The sequence below is a fragment of the Myodes glareolus genome, chromosome 11 (genome assembly GCF_982192425.1).
Source record: "Myodes glareolus chromosome 11, mMyoGla1.1, whole genome shotgun sequence".
Taxonomy (NCBI): Eukaryota; Metazoa; Chordata; class Mammalia; order Rodentia; family Cricetidae; genus Myodes; species Myodes glareolus.
Genome location: NC_142036.1, coordinates 42363789 through 42380448, shown reverse-complemented (window position 1 = coordinate 42380448; position 16660 = coordinate 42363789). Strand labels below are relative to the sequence as shown.

The 16660-nt window shown below is 40.7% G+C and overlaps 1 protein-coding gene and 1 pseudogene across 13 annotated transcripts in view; both read right to left on the bottom strand.

Annotated features, from left to right (window-relative positions):
* The window catches only part of Numb (NUMB endocytic adaptor protein), a 128212-nt gene that overhangs the window by 39975 nt on the left and 71577 nt on the right, over positions 1-16660 (bottom strand). For all 13 annotated transcript variants that reach the window (XM_087911678.1, XM_087911677.1, XM_085697400.2 and 10 more), the window contains one exon: positions 10169-10309. In XM_087911678.1, the coding sequence (XP_087767804.1) occupies positions 10169-10294 (126 nt within the window). In that variant the 5' untranslated portion in view covers positions 10295-10309. The remainder of the gene's footprint in view (positions 1-10168; positions 10310-16660) is intronic.
* LOC125409946 (C-terminal-binding protein 2 pseudogene) lies at positions 3966-5807 on the bottom strand (annotated as a pseudogene).

Below are 16660 nucleotides of genomic sequence, written 5' to 3'. Positions count from 1 at the left end.
TGGATTCTCTTCATGATGTTTTTGTTTTGTTTTGTCTTTTTGAGACAGGGTTTCTCTATATAACAGCTCTGGCTTCTAGCTGTCCTGGAACTAGCTCTTGTAGACCAGGCTGTCCTTGAACTCACAGAGATCTGCCTGCCTCTGCCTCCCAAGTGCTGGGATTAAAAGTGTGTGCCATCACCGCCTGGCTTGTGAATTCAGTTAAACTGTACTTTGGACGTCCACATACGTTTAGATCCCATTTTATAATTTTTATGCCTAGTTTTCATGTTTATTTACAAAGTGGTGAAACAGACTTTTAATCCCAGTACTTGGGAGGCAGAGGCAGGTGATCTCTGTGAGTTCAAGGCCAACCTGGTCTACAAAGTGAGCTCCAAGACAGCCAAGACTGTTGCACAGAGAAACCCTGTCTCAAAAAACCAAACCCAACAAATAAAAAACAAACAAAAAAAATTTCCAAAGTCTAATTAAGTCTATAGTTTTTTTTTGTTTCTGTGATATCTGTGATACTAGGCTGTATAAGTATTTTATTAATTCCATCAATCTATAAGACTGTCCTTATTTTCTATTTATTTCAATATATTTACATACAATAGAAATAATTCTTGTAGGGTTTGGAAACACTGGTCCATAAGACTATCTCTACCCAGTCCTTTAGAGAAGTTATCACAGCTTTCTTGTTGAGCAGCGACGGGGCACGCCTTTAATCCCAGCTCTTGGGAGATCTCTGTGAGTTCAAGGCCAGCCTGGTTTAGAGAGTGAGTTCCTGGACAGCTCGGGCTAAACAGAGAAACCCTGTCTCAAGATCTCCCCTCCAAACCCTCAGAAATCAAAGCAAAAATCCAAAACAAAGAAACAAACAGTTTTCTCATTTTACTCATGGTTAAGGCCTATTCAACCTTTATTTTCTACTTTATCCAATTTTAATAATGTATATATCTGTAACATTCATAGTTCATTAGATTTTCAAAATCATAGGCATAAGTTATAAAATGCTTACATAATTTCATTGGGTCTGTCTCTCCACATTCTTACCTTTAATATAAATGTATTATATATATATATATATATAAAATCATACTTGTGCTGGTGTATGTATACATATGTTTGTACATACACATTTTTATTTTTATTAAGGCTAACGTCTATTACTGCCTATAAGTTATTCAACATGTTTCCACTTTATAGACCAAAATGAGATGCTTTTATGAGAGTTACAGATTCTAGAAATATAAGATTTTCTAATTATTTTCATTCTAGCATGTAACTCATGTAACTCAATCAATGCAAATGTCCACATGTGACTATTTATGTCAACAATGACAAAGAAAGAAAACTTGATAGAAAGTAAAAACCATATTATATTTCTGTTGACTCTTAGTGATGTTATCTGTTTAGAAATGTGAAAATGGAAATCAGTCCTGAGTCTCAGGAGACTGTGAGAAGAACGTGTCCATTGAAGTAAATGGCATTTCAAAGGTCTCTTTTCTTCTCTGAGACACTATCTCCCTGAAAAACCACAGCTGACTTATGCTTTAATGGCTAAAATATTTGACACTGGAACTTCTTTTGTTTATGTCTTTTCCAGACTCTCTGAGTAAGGAACTTTTATTCATAAAAATGTGCACTAGAAAAATTACTATGTGGAATTGCATTCTTCAAGAATTAAATCATTTTCCCCTTTTTGAAAAAAATTAAAAATTAGAACTGCTTGGCTGTGGGTCACTGCATCTGCTTCCATCAGTTACTGGATGCAGGTTCTATGATGACAATTAGGGTAGTCACTGATCTGATTAACCTGGAAACAACCTATATGCCTATCAATCAAAGAATGGATAAAGAAAATGTGGTACATTTACACAATGAAATATTATTCAGTAGTAAAAAACTATAACATCTTGAAATTTGCAGGCAAATGGATGGAACTAGAAAAAAAACATCCTGAGTGAGGTAACCCAGACCCAGAAAGACAAACACAGTATGCACTCACTCATAAATGGATATTAGATATAAAGCAAAGAATAACCAGGCTACAATCCACAAACTCCAGAGAAGCTAGGTAAAAGGAGGGACCCTATGAGGTACACACATAGAGGGACTGCCTCAGGAAGGGAAAATAGTTAAGATCTGCTGGATAAACTGGGAAGGGGGTAAAAGGGAAGGGATGGGGATGGGAACATGAAGGATCAAGAAGATTGAGTTGGGGGAGTGACAGAAAGGGAGAGCAAGGAAAGAGATATCTTGCCAGAGGGAGCCATTATGGGGTTAGGGCGAAACCAGGTACTAGAGAAATTATCAGGAACCCACAAAGATAACCCCAGTTGAGACTCCTAGCATAGTAGAGAGGGCATCTGAATAGGCCTTCTGTAATCAGTTTAGTGACTATCCTCTTTTCTTTTTAAAAGTACACTTGTGTGTGTGTGTGGTGTTGTGTATGTGCACGGTGCGAGTCAAGTATATATGACGTCGACAGTCAGAGGACAACCTGAAGAGTCAGTTCTTTCCTTACACCATGTAGGTCCTGGAGCTCAAACTCAGGCTTGGTGGCAAGTGCCTTAAGTCACTAGTCAGTCACCCTTTTTGCACCTCTTAATGAATTAATAAACCCAGGCAATGATCATCAATGCCTATATATCCCCAAAGGATAACAAACTATTCTGTGTGTTCAGGCAATAGTCCACACTACCAGTGAAGTATTGTGTGTGTTTGTGGGGGGCTCTGCTGAACACCCACTGGAAAGTACACCCTGAGAATGGAAGGAGATCAGAGGTAGACAGAGCCCTGCCCGAGGGATGCCTCACTTCTGATTGCTTAGCTGTCTGGTTTTTATTGATTTTATGAGGCAAGATCTCAGTCCAGGCTATCACCAAGGATGACCTTCATCTTCTAACCCTCTTGCCTCTCTCTATCTTGAATGTGCTGGAATCATAAGCTTGTGCCAACCACGTCTGGCCAGGCTTACTTTATTAGAATATGGCAAAAACATTGTAAGAGAGACATTTTTTAAATTATTTTTTTTAATTGAAAACTGCACTGAACGTTAAATGTCCACCTTTACTGTAAAAAATATAGCAATGATAACTCACACTAAAACAAAACATACTCCTGATAGACAATATTTTTCTCTTTGGAACAACTTTAAAGTTTTTCTTTAGTCACAAAAAACCAGAAATATACCTATATAAAGACTCAAAAGAGGCCATCTTTAAAAACAAAAAGGCGGGGCTGGAGAAATGGCTCAGCGGTTAAGAGCACTGACTGCTCTTCCAAAGGACCCAGGTTCAATTCCCAGCACCCACATGGCAGCTCACAACTGTCTGAAAATCCAGTTTCAGGGGGACCTGACACCTTCACACCAATGCACATAAAATAAAAGATAAATAAATCAGAAAAAAATAAAAACAAAAAGGCAACGATTCACAAGAGACTATGAATAGAACATGTAACTAGCAGATACAAATCTAATGGGATTTGTTAAAATCAGTCACATCGATAGCACATCTGAAGTGTTCTCATATAAAATATCACGTGAAGAAAGTGGGTCTATTCATAGACAATCTGACAAGTTACCATAGAAAGTGTTTCCTGAGATGTAAGGAAACACAACATTATTCTTCTTGAACCCCCTTCTTGCCCAAGACTTTCCACTCAATAAAATAGCTGAGGATCTGAAACTGAGAAAAATATTTGACTACAAACAGCTTGTGAAACTTAATACTTAATACTTTTTTCTTTTTGTTCTTCTCATTTTGTTTTTGTATTATTGAAAGGTTTCACTGAACTTACAAACATCCTTGCCTGTTCAGAGTTGAGAGACACTTCTGTACACGAGCCTTTACTTCTTCAATCCTGTGCATGTAGATGTCTACACAGGCACACAATGTCCTCCCCATCTTACCTAATCTTCCTACCGGCAAAGGAGGCAACCAGCCCCTGTAGACCAAAGGGACTAGTCTTGATGAGGATTTCTGCTTAATTTTTTTTATTAATATTAGGGGCTCTTGATGCAACATGCAAGTTGCTCAGGACCTGCTCTACCCAAGGGACCAAAGAAGGAACGCTCTATTTATTCTTTGTGATTTGATGCACAGACGAATAACTTAACACACAATAACAGAAGTTGGTCGTTAATAAATCACGTCCTAATCTCTCCACACTTCCAGAAGCAGACAGCATCTTCAGTACTCTAGCTCTTGTAGCTCTAACACTGTGTTCATGATGCCAAATTCCTTTCCTTAGTTCATCTGTTTGATACTGTCTCTTGGTCCCAAGTTTATCTGAATGATTACCTTCTAGCATTCTCTGCTATTGCCCGTTGGGGTGCTCTTGATTGTCACTGTGCTTTGTGGGTTGGTTGGGGGAGGGAGCCTGGGAAGGATGTGCCACTGTGGGGAGGTTGTGAGGCACTGGGATGCTTCCAGAGAAGATTTCATCCATAGCTGGAGGACTCCCTCCTGGAGCCACCCCCAACAATGCCTGGTGGACAATGCCTGTATGAGGCACCACTGAGCTCAGGATGAACTGCTTGCTGGTCTATGACTGACCAAGGATCTGATGTACCAAAGAATTCTTTTTTGACACAGTTTCGCAAGCTTTCTGGAATGGAACCTGCAACTGCTCAGTGGATCTCAGTGGAAGTTGCTTCCCTCATCTCTAGTGATGCTTGTTTGCTGTACCAGGCTGTGTGTAGTGCGCAGATGAGATTTGGTGGTGCATCTTTCGATGAGCCTTTAGTGAAGCCAAAGGGCTCTGACTTATGCACATCAAGGGCTGCTTTTCTTATCCTTCTCTCTTTGAGGGCCTGAGCTAAGGCTTTCTCATCCATCAGACCACCTTGGGCTGCATTCACAAGGAATGCTCCTTGATAGTGAAGCTGTTGATGAAGAAATAGGAATGCTCATTCTCATTGCAGTGCAGGGAGACACAGTCACTCTGATACAGCAAGTCATGCAGGGTGTAGACCCTCTGCATGGCAGAGGACACTCTATCCCATCCTGTAAGTAGGGGGCCATAAAATAAGATGTTGAATCCAAGGGTCTTGGCTTCAACAGTAACTGCCAGCCTATGAGGATCAGTGTTTCCCCTCGGATCTGAGCAGCTCCCGAGACAACCTCATGGATCTGTTCCATACTATGTATCCGTGTGCTTCCCGTAGGACCTGGTACAGCCATGTGTTCCGTTGATACAGAGAGAGCAAGTGACAGATGGTGGTCTTCCACTGCAGCAGACAGGACACTGCAAACAGCGATCCTGAGCTCATCAGTAGCCTTGATGTCCATGCCATCACTGCCACTGCCAATTCACACAATCACTCTTAGAGCCTTGAACTTCTTCAGGTTTTCTCTGGTGAGGGTGATAGTGTGGTACATCATGACACCCATAGCCTCATTCAACACCTTCTTGGGGATTTTCTGAGTGGACTGTACATCGCAAAAGGCCACAGTGGCCAGGTCCTTCAGGATGGGCATTTTCACAGTACGGTCTCTGCCATCCAGCGGTGCCACTAAAGGAGGTGGATGCAGGGGGCTGTTCATGACCTGGGGATAGATACTTTCACAAGTTCTCTCTAATTGTTATCACTTGACTCCGTGCTTATCCATAAGGGTCATTCTTTGTTTTTGATTTTTTTTTTTTTTGAGACAGGTTTCTCTGTAGCTTTGGAGCCTGTCCTGGAACTCACTCTGTAGAACAGGCTGGCCTCAAACTCACAGAGATCCACCTGCCTCTGCCTCCAAAGTGCTGGATTAAAGGTGTGTGCCACCACCACCCGGCCTACAAGCATCATTCGAACTTTGCAACTCTCTGATTCAAAAGGCAAAGCACTCGGGGAACTCGCAGGAGTCTCTTGCAGAGAACCAGGTTCAAGTCCCAAGGGAACTGACATTCTCTTCTGTTTGTGCATATACCAACACAGGCAAAAAGGCCACATACATAAAATACAAAAATAAATCTTTTTTTTTTTAAAAAGAATATTCTGGGGCTGAAGAGATGGCCCAGCAGTTAAGAGCACTATTATTTCAGAGAACCTGAGTTCAATTCCCAGCACTCACATGGCAGCTCACAACTGTTTGTAACTCCAAGATCTGACACCTTCACATAGACATATGTGCAGACAAAACACCGATGCACATAAAAAAACTTCTTTCCCTTCAACACTTCAAAGAGGCAGCCAAGATGCAGATCCTGGTGAGGACCCTGACTGGCAAGACTATCACTTTTGAGGTCCAGTCCAGTGATTCAAGGCCCCCGCCCTCCCCTCAACCCTGTGACCAGCATAGGCCTATATTTGACAGGACAACCATGACAAAATGATCTGTGTTTTGCACACTTGCACCCCCAACCCCCTGCACCCCAAGAGGGTCAAATAAAGCTGGGGCTGTACTTAGTCCATGATCCCAGGACCAAATACAGTACCCTTCAATCAACTGGAGCAAGAAAAAAAAAAGAATACTCAAGTTAATTACCAGAATTAACACCTGAGTTTAGCAAGGTTGCTAGATATTATTTAAAAACTCAAAGGTCAACTATAAGCTGGATGTAGTAGTATATGACTATATATAAACACATGGGAGGCACAGGCAGGAGGATTGTTCTAAGTTTTGGGTTTTTTTTGGTTGTTATTGTTTTTGTTTTTTGAGATGGTTTCTCTGTAGCTTTGGAACCTGTCCTGGAACTAGCTCTGTAGACCAGGCTGGCCTTGAACTCACAGAGATCCACCTGCCTCTGCCTCTTGAGTGCTAGGATTAAAGGCATGCACCACCACCGCCCAGCTAGCTCTAAGTTTTTGTACAGTCAGTCAGGGCAGTAGTATGAAAGACTGTCTTCAAAACACACACACACACACACACACACACACACACACACACACACACACACCAAAAAAAAAAACCCCACAAAGCAGGGGGAGTCATCTGTACTCCCGAAAAAAAAAATGAAAATTTAAAGAGATCCCATTCACAACACCCAAACTGAGTTTATATTCTCCCATTCACAAATGCAATCCTTTTAGCAATCTCCTCCAAAAGAATATATGCTAAATCTAATCTTTTAACCACTCAGATTAGCAATCTTAGTTGTGTGGGAAGCACACTTGTAACCACAGCACTTCTGAGACAGAGACAGGAAGATTAGGAGCTGGAGATCATCCTCAGCTACACGGTAAATCCAAGGCCAGCATGGACTGGCTGAGACACTATCTCAAAATAAAAATCTTGAACCATCCTTTCTTTTTCCTCTTTGTGATACATCACAAATCTAACCCATCAATAAATGCTATCAGCTTTTCCTATAAAATATACACGTCTTATAATCATAGCTGAGTAGTTAAGGTGAATGTCTTTAAAATATTTCCCAAAACTGACCCCTTTCTTCAATTCCTGACATATCCTAGTTATCACCCTGACATAACTAAGCTGTCTATTTCACATGAACTTTTGCAGTGGCCTCATAACTGCTCTCTGCTTTTAATATTGTAATTCTAGAGCCAACTGTCAGCACAGGAGCCAAAGTGAGCCTAAGAGCTCAACAATCTTCAATAGTTCCTTATTTTGTCTAAATAAAAGTCAAAATCCTTAAAATGGCGCTGGGTGTGCTGGTAATAACGCACTCAGGAGAGTGGGGCAGGATCATGGATTTGAGGCTAGCCTGAGCTGTGCTGTAAGACTGACTCTGTATCCCAACTCTCAACCCCCCAAAGCTCTAGGCAAACAGCTTTTCAGTGGAGTGGTTAGGGGCTGTAATGAGGGCACTGGCAGGAACAACAACTGGGAAAAATTACTTCTAGATAGTAGCCAAGGGCCCAAGAATGAACAGCTAACACACCTACTATCAGACACCTGTAATACAGAAAAGGTTTACTCAAGGTTATCTTTTATTAGATCATTTTTGTTTGTTTGTGTGTTGTTGTTTATTTTTTGTTTTGTTTTGTTTTTTCGAGACAGGATTTCTCTGTGTAACAGCCTTTACCATCCTGGAACTCTGTAGACCAGACTGGCCTCGAACTCACAGAGATCCTCCTGCCTCTGCCTCACAAGTGCTGGGATTAAAGGTGTGCACCAGCACCTGACCTTTTATTAGACTGCACTTCCATTTTAAATACACATACATGTAGTGACTGTTGACAAATGTAACTGCTGTTTCAATTAAGGGAAGACTATACACGCTAGATACAATTTTAGCTACATTTATTTCTTCTTTATACACATAATTAAGTACAAGTACGGAACTTTGTAAACTAATTCAGAATTTATAAACATATTGTATTTGTATCAAAGAATGAGGCCAGTAGGCATGATATTATTTGAAAGTACTAAACTACACAATCTACTTTTTACTTACCCACTCTCACGGCTCCCTTCTCTGTGTCTCTTACTATGCCAGGCATTTCTTGCTGAAGAGCCACTCCGCTTACTGCTCCCTCTGTTTAACTTTGTTTCCTTAGATACTTGCAATGCTTATTTTCTCAAATTCTCTGGGAGTTTTCTCAAATGGCATCCTCCCTGCCCCCACAAAGAGGATTCCTAACCATAGTTTAAACTGTATTTACCCTCATTCATTCCCTTCAATACACAATTCCTTCCCAGTATATCATATATTTTAAGTTTGTTCACTGTCCAACATACACTACCATGAAAACAATGTGCAGGAATTTTGTCTGTGCTGTTCATTGAATACCCAGTATCTAGAACACTACTTGTTCTAGGTAGCAGGCAGCAGACATTCAGCAATTACCTGTCAAACATACCAATGAACCAATGGTTCTAAAGAGAAGAAATTGTGGTAAATTCCTTAAATTTACATTAAACTTACCGCCTCACTGTTAGGACTCAGGCATTATGGGGGCAGGGTCCTAGTTTGTAAGAGGGTGCAAAGGTCCCTTTAAAAGACAAGGTGCACCCTCTCTTGCTCTCTCTCTTTCCTGATGTTCCTCTGAAGGGACAGGCAGGACTTGTCCTGCCTCTTTTCTTTTCCCTCTTTCTGTCCCTCTCTCTTTTTCTCTCCTCTTCCCATTTCCCTTCCATCTCCCAGTAAAACTCCTAACTTAAGCTCTGCCTGCATAGCGTATTCTATCAACTGCTGCGGTTTGGTCCTCGCCCACCATGCACCATTTTACAACACTCAAATAATTTTAGAATAAATGCAAGCTATAGATTTAATTAATATCTATAGGAGAATAAACATTAGTGACCTATTAACATGTAAAGAAAATGAAATTAAAACAGCTGATATAAATTTGAAAGTAAAAGAAAGTGGTCTCATTTTTTATGATGAAATATCAAGATAAATCCTCTAGCAGCAATGGAACAAGAAAGTATAATGAAAAAGAAATTATAAGTACAGGAAATCAAGAGTAGAACTAAAAGTAATCTAATCGCAAATTCTGGGTGAAAAAGAGTTCACAAATGAAGACAGAGGAATGCAAGGCTAAATCATTTGCTTCTTTTGATTTTCTTTCTTTTTGAAGTAGTGTTTTAACTACTTCCCTTGTCTCTTTAGCTGTTAAATACATCTCACTGAAAATAATTTAATTCTTGCTAACTGACCTTATCTGGCCACAAATGATAATGCAGGCTTCTAGGTAATCTCATTTACTTGGGAGGCTGAGGCAGGAGGACCACAAATTCAAGCCCAACCAGGGCTACAGGGTAAACTCAAGGGCAGCCTGGACAATTTAGTGAGACTGTCCAAGTAAGAGGGCTAGGGATGTAGCTCAGCATTAGAGTACTTGCCTAATATGCAGCACCCTAGGTTCAGTTCTCAGCACTCCCCAACCTATATATCAAGTGTCCTTATTTGTACTAATTCTAGATTTATATAGCAAAAATTATTATTATCAATTAATATATATTCCAAAACAGGGTTTCTCTGTGTAGCCCTAGCTGTCTTGGAACTTACTCTGTAGACCAGGCTGATCTCAAACTTAGAGATCTGCCTGCCTCTGCCTTGTGAGTGTTGGGATTAAAAGTGTGCACCACTGCTACCCAGCCAGAAACACTTATTTAAATAATTTAAATTTTAAAAGAAAAATATATTTTTTCTTATATAATTCTATCACTGTAGCAGAATCTGGAGAATTTAATTTCAATTGCCCTGATTCGTAAGAGCTCACACCCTATGGGCTATCATAGAGACTCTTCCCCCAGAAAGAATCACAGACATTTGTTTTTACCTTAACTGGGAAGCTACACTTTCCAGTTCGGACTCCTTCTTCATCTGTCTGCCACTGATGTGGACGACTGGCCTCTGGGACATAAACATCTTTCTTTCTCCTAAAACTCTGCCGTAGTTTGTTCATGTTAGCTTTTACAACCTGCAGACACAGGAAAGAAGTGCCAAACAGTTAGCATCATCTTCTTACATACACTTTGGATCACCATCTGAGTACAAACTCACCCCAAACCCTAAAGTCCCATGTGACAGTATGGCTTAAAGGAAAAGAAACCATCAGTACACTTCCTTCTAGAGAGACAGTTAGTTTAAACAGAACTATCATTTTAAAGACCCCTCCAATCACAACTGGCCCCCAACAAAAGTGACCTAGAGCTTCTGATGCCTTTGCCACCTTTCAAATGCTGGGACTACCAGTGTATCACTGCGTATCAGTTTATGTGATGCTAAGGACTCAACCTAAGATTCTGTGCACGCGAGGCACACATTTTGCCAGCTGAGCTACAGACCCAAGTTCCCACTCTTTCTGTGGCCTAATTTACTGAGTTTTTCCCCAACATTCATTCTCATATTCTATCCTACCTACTTCAACTGTAGTTATATTAGTGGTAGACAAGAGAAAGACACTGATAGTCCTGATTTGAAGAATATTAGACAAAATAGCCAGGATATAGCTCACACTGCTTGAATGAACAGAAATGTCTCCCCATCTTGTATGCAGGTCAAGGGATTGAAACTACAGCCCTGTAGACAGCAGGCAAGCACTCTGTCTCTGAACCCTGTCTTAGCCACTTTCATCTTTTCCTGTTTTATTTTGTGTACTTCTCATATCCCTTTATGGAGATGGAACCCACAGGAAAAAGCTACCTCTCCAAGCCCTGCCTTGTCTTTGTGATATCTTTTGTTTACATTATTATTTCCACTGGAACATAAGCTCTGCAAGGGCAGGATTCTATCATGTTCCCTGTTTACTCCCTGGCTTCCTGGAGCTGGTGGGGAGAGTAGCTGCTCATGTATACTTACTGAGTGAATGCTGTTCAACAAGTACTCATGATTAATAAGCAATGCATGCCTGAGTTTCTGGTCAATACCTAGCTTATGTAACGGGGCATACTGGCACAAGTGAAAGAACCTTGTAAGCTTTACAATGAGGCAGACCTGAGTTTGAATGCTATGCTACCACAGATGGTGATGAGACTGGGGCAAGAAAATTAAATTTCCTAATCCTATATCTTTATGGTAATAACTGTTACCCTGCAGGGTCACTGTGAAGTCCAGAAATAACATTAAGTAAAATGGCTAAATGTTTTTTTTAAAGATTTATTTATTTATTATGTATAACATTCCTTCCATGTATACCTGCATGTACCAGATCTCATTATAGATGACTGTGAGCCACCATGTGGTTGCTGGGAATTGAACTCAGGACCTCTGGAAGAGCAGTCAGTGCTCTTAACCTCTGAGCCATCTCTCCAGCCCCAAAATGGCTAAATGTTTTAAGAGGGGACTCGTTATGTTTCTGGGGCTGGCCTTGAACTGACTGTCTTTCCTAAGCCTCTTGGGTAGCTAAGGCTATAGGTCTAAATGTGTCCAGCATCCAACTGTACTACTCTGAGCCAGTTTTGTTTAACTGCACAAGGCCATTACTGAGACTCTGCTTCAAATCAAGGCCCATTTCACTCTAATCTGTTCTATTACCATCAGCTTTCTAACACATCAATCTGGCCATGAACAACTCTAGTTTAAAATCCACCAACTGCCTCATATCACCTTCAAGACAAAGTCCAAATGCTCACATGGCAAACACAGTCTTCATCCTATGTCTTCTCTTACCAGCCCCATCTGCAGCTAAGCTCCAGGTATACTAAAGCTACTTAAGGTTCCTCTACAGTCAGACCTTTTCGGTGCCTCTGTCTGCACGGAAAGAAAATACTTCAGTTTGAGTGTTGGCTCAAGAGAAGCTAGAATTTAACAAAAATTCATTATTTTTCTGACAAGCCCTTGCCCTGGCCTTGGCTAGGTCCTTCTACTTTCATATGACTCTATTAAAGCTTTCTGCTGATTTCTGTTACTGTGCTCATTAAGACTCTGGAGCAACTTCTATTTCCCTAACAGCAGGCTGTATCTTACCTAGCCGTGCATTCTAATTCGATGCCCGTCATGTGAGGCATATTATACATTTGAAAGAGAGAGGAGGGGAGGGAGGAAGGAAGGGAGAGCTCACAGCAGAGACTACTGAGTAGGTAGGATGACACTACACAACGAGCGAGAATAATGAAGTCACAGTCTGGCTTCCCACTGACAAAGGGGGATGACTATCACTCTCTAAACTGGGGCACTAGCATGGTTTACTTTCCAGGCAGAGCCATCCTGTTGTAGCGTTCTGGTGGCTGAAGAACACAAAAAAATGTGGTGCGGGAGAATTGTCTGTAGTCTGTCAATCATATTTTAAATAATCACTGATTGGCCAGGCAGGAAGTATAGGTGGGTCAACCAGACAGGAAGTAGAGGCGGGGCGATGAGTACAGGAGTATTCTAGGAAGCAGTAAGCTCCCTCCACAGTTCTACCCAGACCACCAGAGAGGCAAGATGTAAGCTGTCCTGCTGAGAAAGGTACTGAGCTGTGTGGCTAACATAGATAAAAATAATGGGCTAACATAAGTCATAAGAGCTAATAAGTAGCCTGAGCTAATGGGCCAATCAGTTTATAATCTTATGGAGTCCTCTGTGTGATTTCTCTTTGGGGCTTGCCGGCTGTGGGGTACCAGGCAGGACAAAAACCCCAATAAGCAGGCCCTTTCATGTTACAAAAATGTCCAAAAAAAAATTGGGGTATAAATATCTTATCACTTTCAGTATGGATGGTTGACCGTCACCATTTCTGCCATGATTCTTGAGTTAGGTTTTATGTAAGCCTAGGACTTGCAGTGGAAAAGTCCAGGAGTCACTGCTTGTTAGAAGGGATCATTACGAAGTCTGAAGATTGGACACAACACTTAGGAAAGTCTTCAAATGCCCATCACAACTTCAGAGAAGATCCGTCTTATTTGATTTCCATGTAAAAATTTAAGAAAAAGGTTTCATAGCTAGGGCAATTTAGAAAAGTAGTAACAAAACAGGTCTTCTGTTGTTTTTCGAGACAGGGTAGCTTTGGAGCCTGTCCTGGAACTAGTTCTGTAGACCAGAGATCTACCTGCCTCTTCCTGGAGTAAAGGCATACACCACCATCACCCAGCAACAAAACAGTTCTAATATAAATTTACAAAGTAAAAATCATATGTAATTATGATATCTTGCTTGCTATTTTTTTCTTGGTTTAGTTTTTATAAGATAGGGTTTTCTGTGCAGCCTTGGCTGTCCTGGAACTTACTCTGTAGACCAGGCTGTTTTAGAACTTGCTCTGTAGACCAGACTGGCCTGGAACTCACAAAGATCCACCTGCCTCTGCCTCCTGTGTGCTGAGGTTAAAGTGTGGACCACCACTGCTCAACTGCTCGCTCGCTCACACACTCACTCACTCACTCATTTATTACAGTGTTACCCCTACAGGCCAGAAAAGGGCACCAGGTCTCATTATTGATGGTAGTGAGCCACCATATGGTTGTTGGGAATTGAACTCAGGAACTCTGAAAAATGAGCCAAGGTTCTTAACCTCTGAGCCATCTCTCCAACCTGCTTGCTACTTCTTAGTGAACAACTACCATTGTCCTGAGGTCATCTGACCTAGCTGAACATAGGTGGCAGATATATTTTTAAGTATAAGAATTGAGAATTATTTTTGTACTATAGGCTAATTTTTTAAAAGCTCCATTATACTACAATTTCTAAAGGTAAGGTAACTAGATACAATTTAATTGCTGGAGTGTGTGTGTGTGTGTGTGTGTGTGTGTGTGTGTGTGTGTGTATCTGTGTATCAACATGTGGGTAACTCAGGTCATCAGACTTGGTGGCAAGTGCCCTTACCCAGGAAGTTGTACCTCTTGTCTTTGGAAACTTTTATACCCCTAACTGCTCTGTAAATGGTTGATGTCATGACTCTTACCTCTTTTATACACATGTTTCCTCCCTAGGCATCTCACTTCCCCAGTATTTTTCTAGTTAGCTTCTTTATCTATTTGTTGACTCGTGAGAATGTTTATTTTCTCCAGTCATTGAAGGTACTACCTAGCAATTCCCTAAGCAAGGTTCAACCTGTAATCTAGGCCAGGCAATGGTGGCACATGTCATTAATCTCAGCACTTGAGAGGCAGAGGCAGGTAGATCTTTGTGAATCTGAGGCCAGTCTAGTCTACAGAGCAAGTTCCAAAACATCCAGGACTATAACACAGAAAAACCCTGTCTCGAAAAACCAAAAATAAAATACAATAAATTTATGCTATTATTTCTTAAATAACAGAAGCCATGTATGGTTTTTCTCCATTTGCACTTTTTATTCAAATTCATTATTTGAGCACATGGATGTTGCTTCACACATACTTAAATCATCCCCTCTTACCTCTCATTCCTAAAGACCTCTTCTTCATTTCCATTATGTGAGTCAATAAAAACTGAAAGTATGCCGGGCAGTGATGATGCACACCTTTTATCCTAGTACTCAAGAAGGAGAGGCAGGCATATCTCTATGAGTCTGAGGCCAACCTGATTTACAGAGTGAGTTTCAGAATAGCTGGGGCTACACAGAGAAACCCTGTCTCTAAAAAACAAACAAACAGGGGCTAGAGAGATGGCTCAGTGGTTAAAAGCACTGGCTGTTCTTCCAGAGGTTCTGAGTTCAATTCCCAGCAACCACATGGTGGCTCACAACCATCTGTAATAAGATCTGGTGCCCTCTCCTGGCCTGCAGGCATACATGGAGGCAGAATGCTGTACACATAATAAGTAAGTAAGTAAGTAAGTAAGTAAGTAAGTAAATAAATAAAATCAACAAACAAACATCCAAAAAAAAAACCCAAAAGTTTATTGTGTGATGATCTAGCCCAACTGTTAAAGCTAGTAGTTACAGAAACAAACAAGATTATTTTCGTGCCTTTAGGTGACTCTCTATAATAATAAAAATACAGAAATTCTGAAGCCTATTATTTCCTATAAGCAGTCATGGTATGAGTTAAGTTTTAAGGAACCAAATTAGTGACAGATGTTGGGGTATAGGAATAAAAAGTATTTTAAGTAGAAACAACTCCACCAAGAAGAGTGCAGATGTGGAAAATCTAATGTTAGGTGGCAGCACATAGTAAGAGGAGTGGCAGAGATTAGGCTGGAGAATCTTAAAAGAATGAGGGTTTATGGGAAACCAGAAGCTATTTAAAGGATTTAAGCCATGACTGGCATGACCAAACTTACAATTTGGTTTAAATACTCTAATAATAATATGGAAAAACAAATCCAAAAGGGAAAAATCTACAGACAAGTTATGATGAGAACTTAAACTAGGGGACTAGTGGTGGCCTTGGTGGAGACAAGGGAACTGAAAAAAGTATAAAAATGCAGCAGTGAGAATTGAGTCAGGCTGATACGACTGAGCTCTGGAATTTTTTTTTTTGTGTGTGTGTGGGGCAAAATGATAAACCTGTTAAACCAGTGGTTCTCAAAATTTCGCCACCCTCTTGGGGATTGAATATCAGGTATCTTGCATACCAGATATTTACGTTATGATTCGTAACAGTAAAAAAAATTAGAGCTGGCAATGAAAATAACTTTAAGGTGTGTGTGTGGGGGGGTCACTATAACACGAGAAACTGTATTAAAGGGTCACAGCATTAGAGAGGTTGAGAACCACTATCTTAAACCCTTGATTAGCTTCACTGTTTGATTCCCAGAAATCCTTGTGAACTAAGTTATCTAGACAAAGAGATCCTACATCAGAGCAAACAGCTTTCATAACAGGATAATAGAGAAAAGACCTCTTTCTTTCTGTGTCCAACATTCTAAATATGTGTCATACACTCTGTTTAACCCCAATCAGTTCAGGACCTTGAAGGACTTGTCTAAACCAAAGCAAGGTACAGTGGCTTTCCTGTAATTCCAGGGCTTGGACAGAAAGTGAAACAAACAAGATACATGTCTAGACCCCATTCCTGGGGGTATTTAAAAAATGATCATTTAATCTTTTTCTTTCAACACGGTGGAGGTGGGAGGTAAAGCCATGATACACATGTAGAGGTCCGAAGACAATTTGCAGGAGTTGGCTCATTCTTCTTCCAGGGAGCGAACTCAGATCACCAGGGGTAGTGGTAAGCACTTTTACATGACAGGCAATCTCACCACCCCTAAAATATAATTTCTGAATCTGGTAGGAGGATTACAACAAGTTCAAGGCCAATGTGGACTACATAGTAAGACCTTATCTCAGAAGATCTCTGGGTTGTACTGGCTGGGCAAACTCAGTGAGCTCCAGCATCAGTGAGAAACTTTAACTCAAAAAAAATTAGGTGGAGAGCAATTAAGAAAGACTCCTGACAATGACCTCTTGTCTCACAAGTGTCTATACACATGG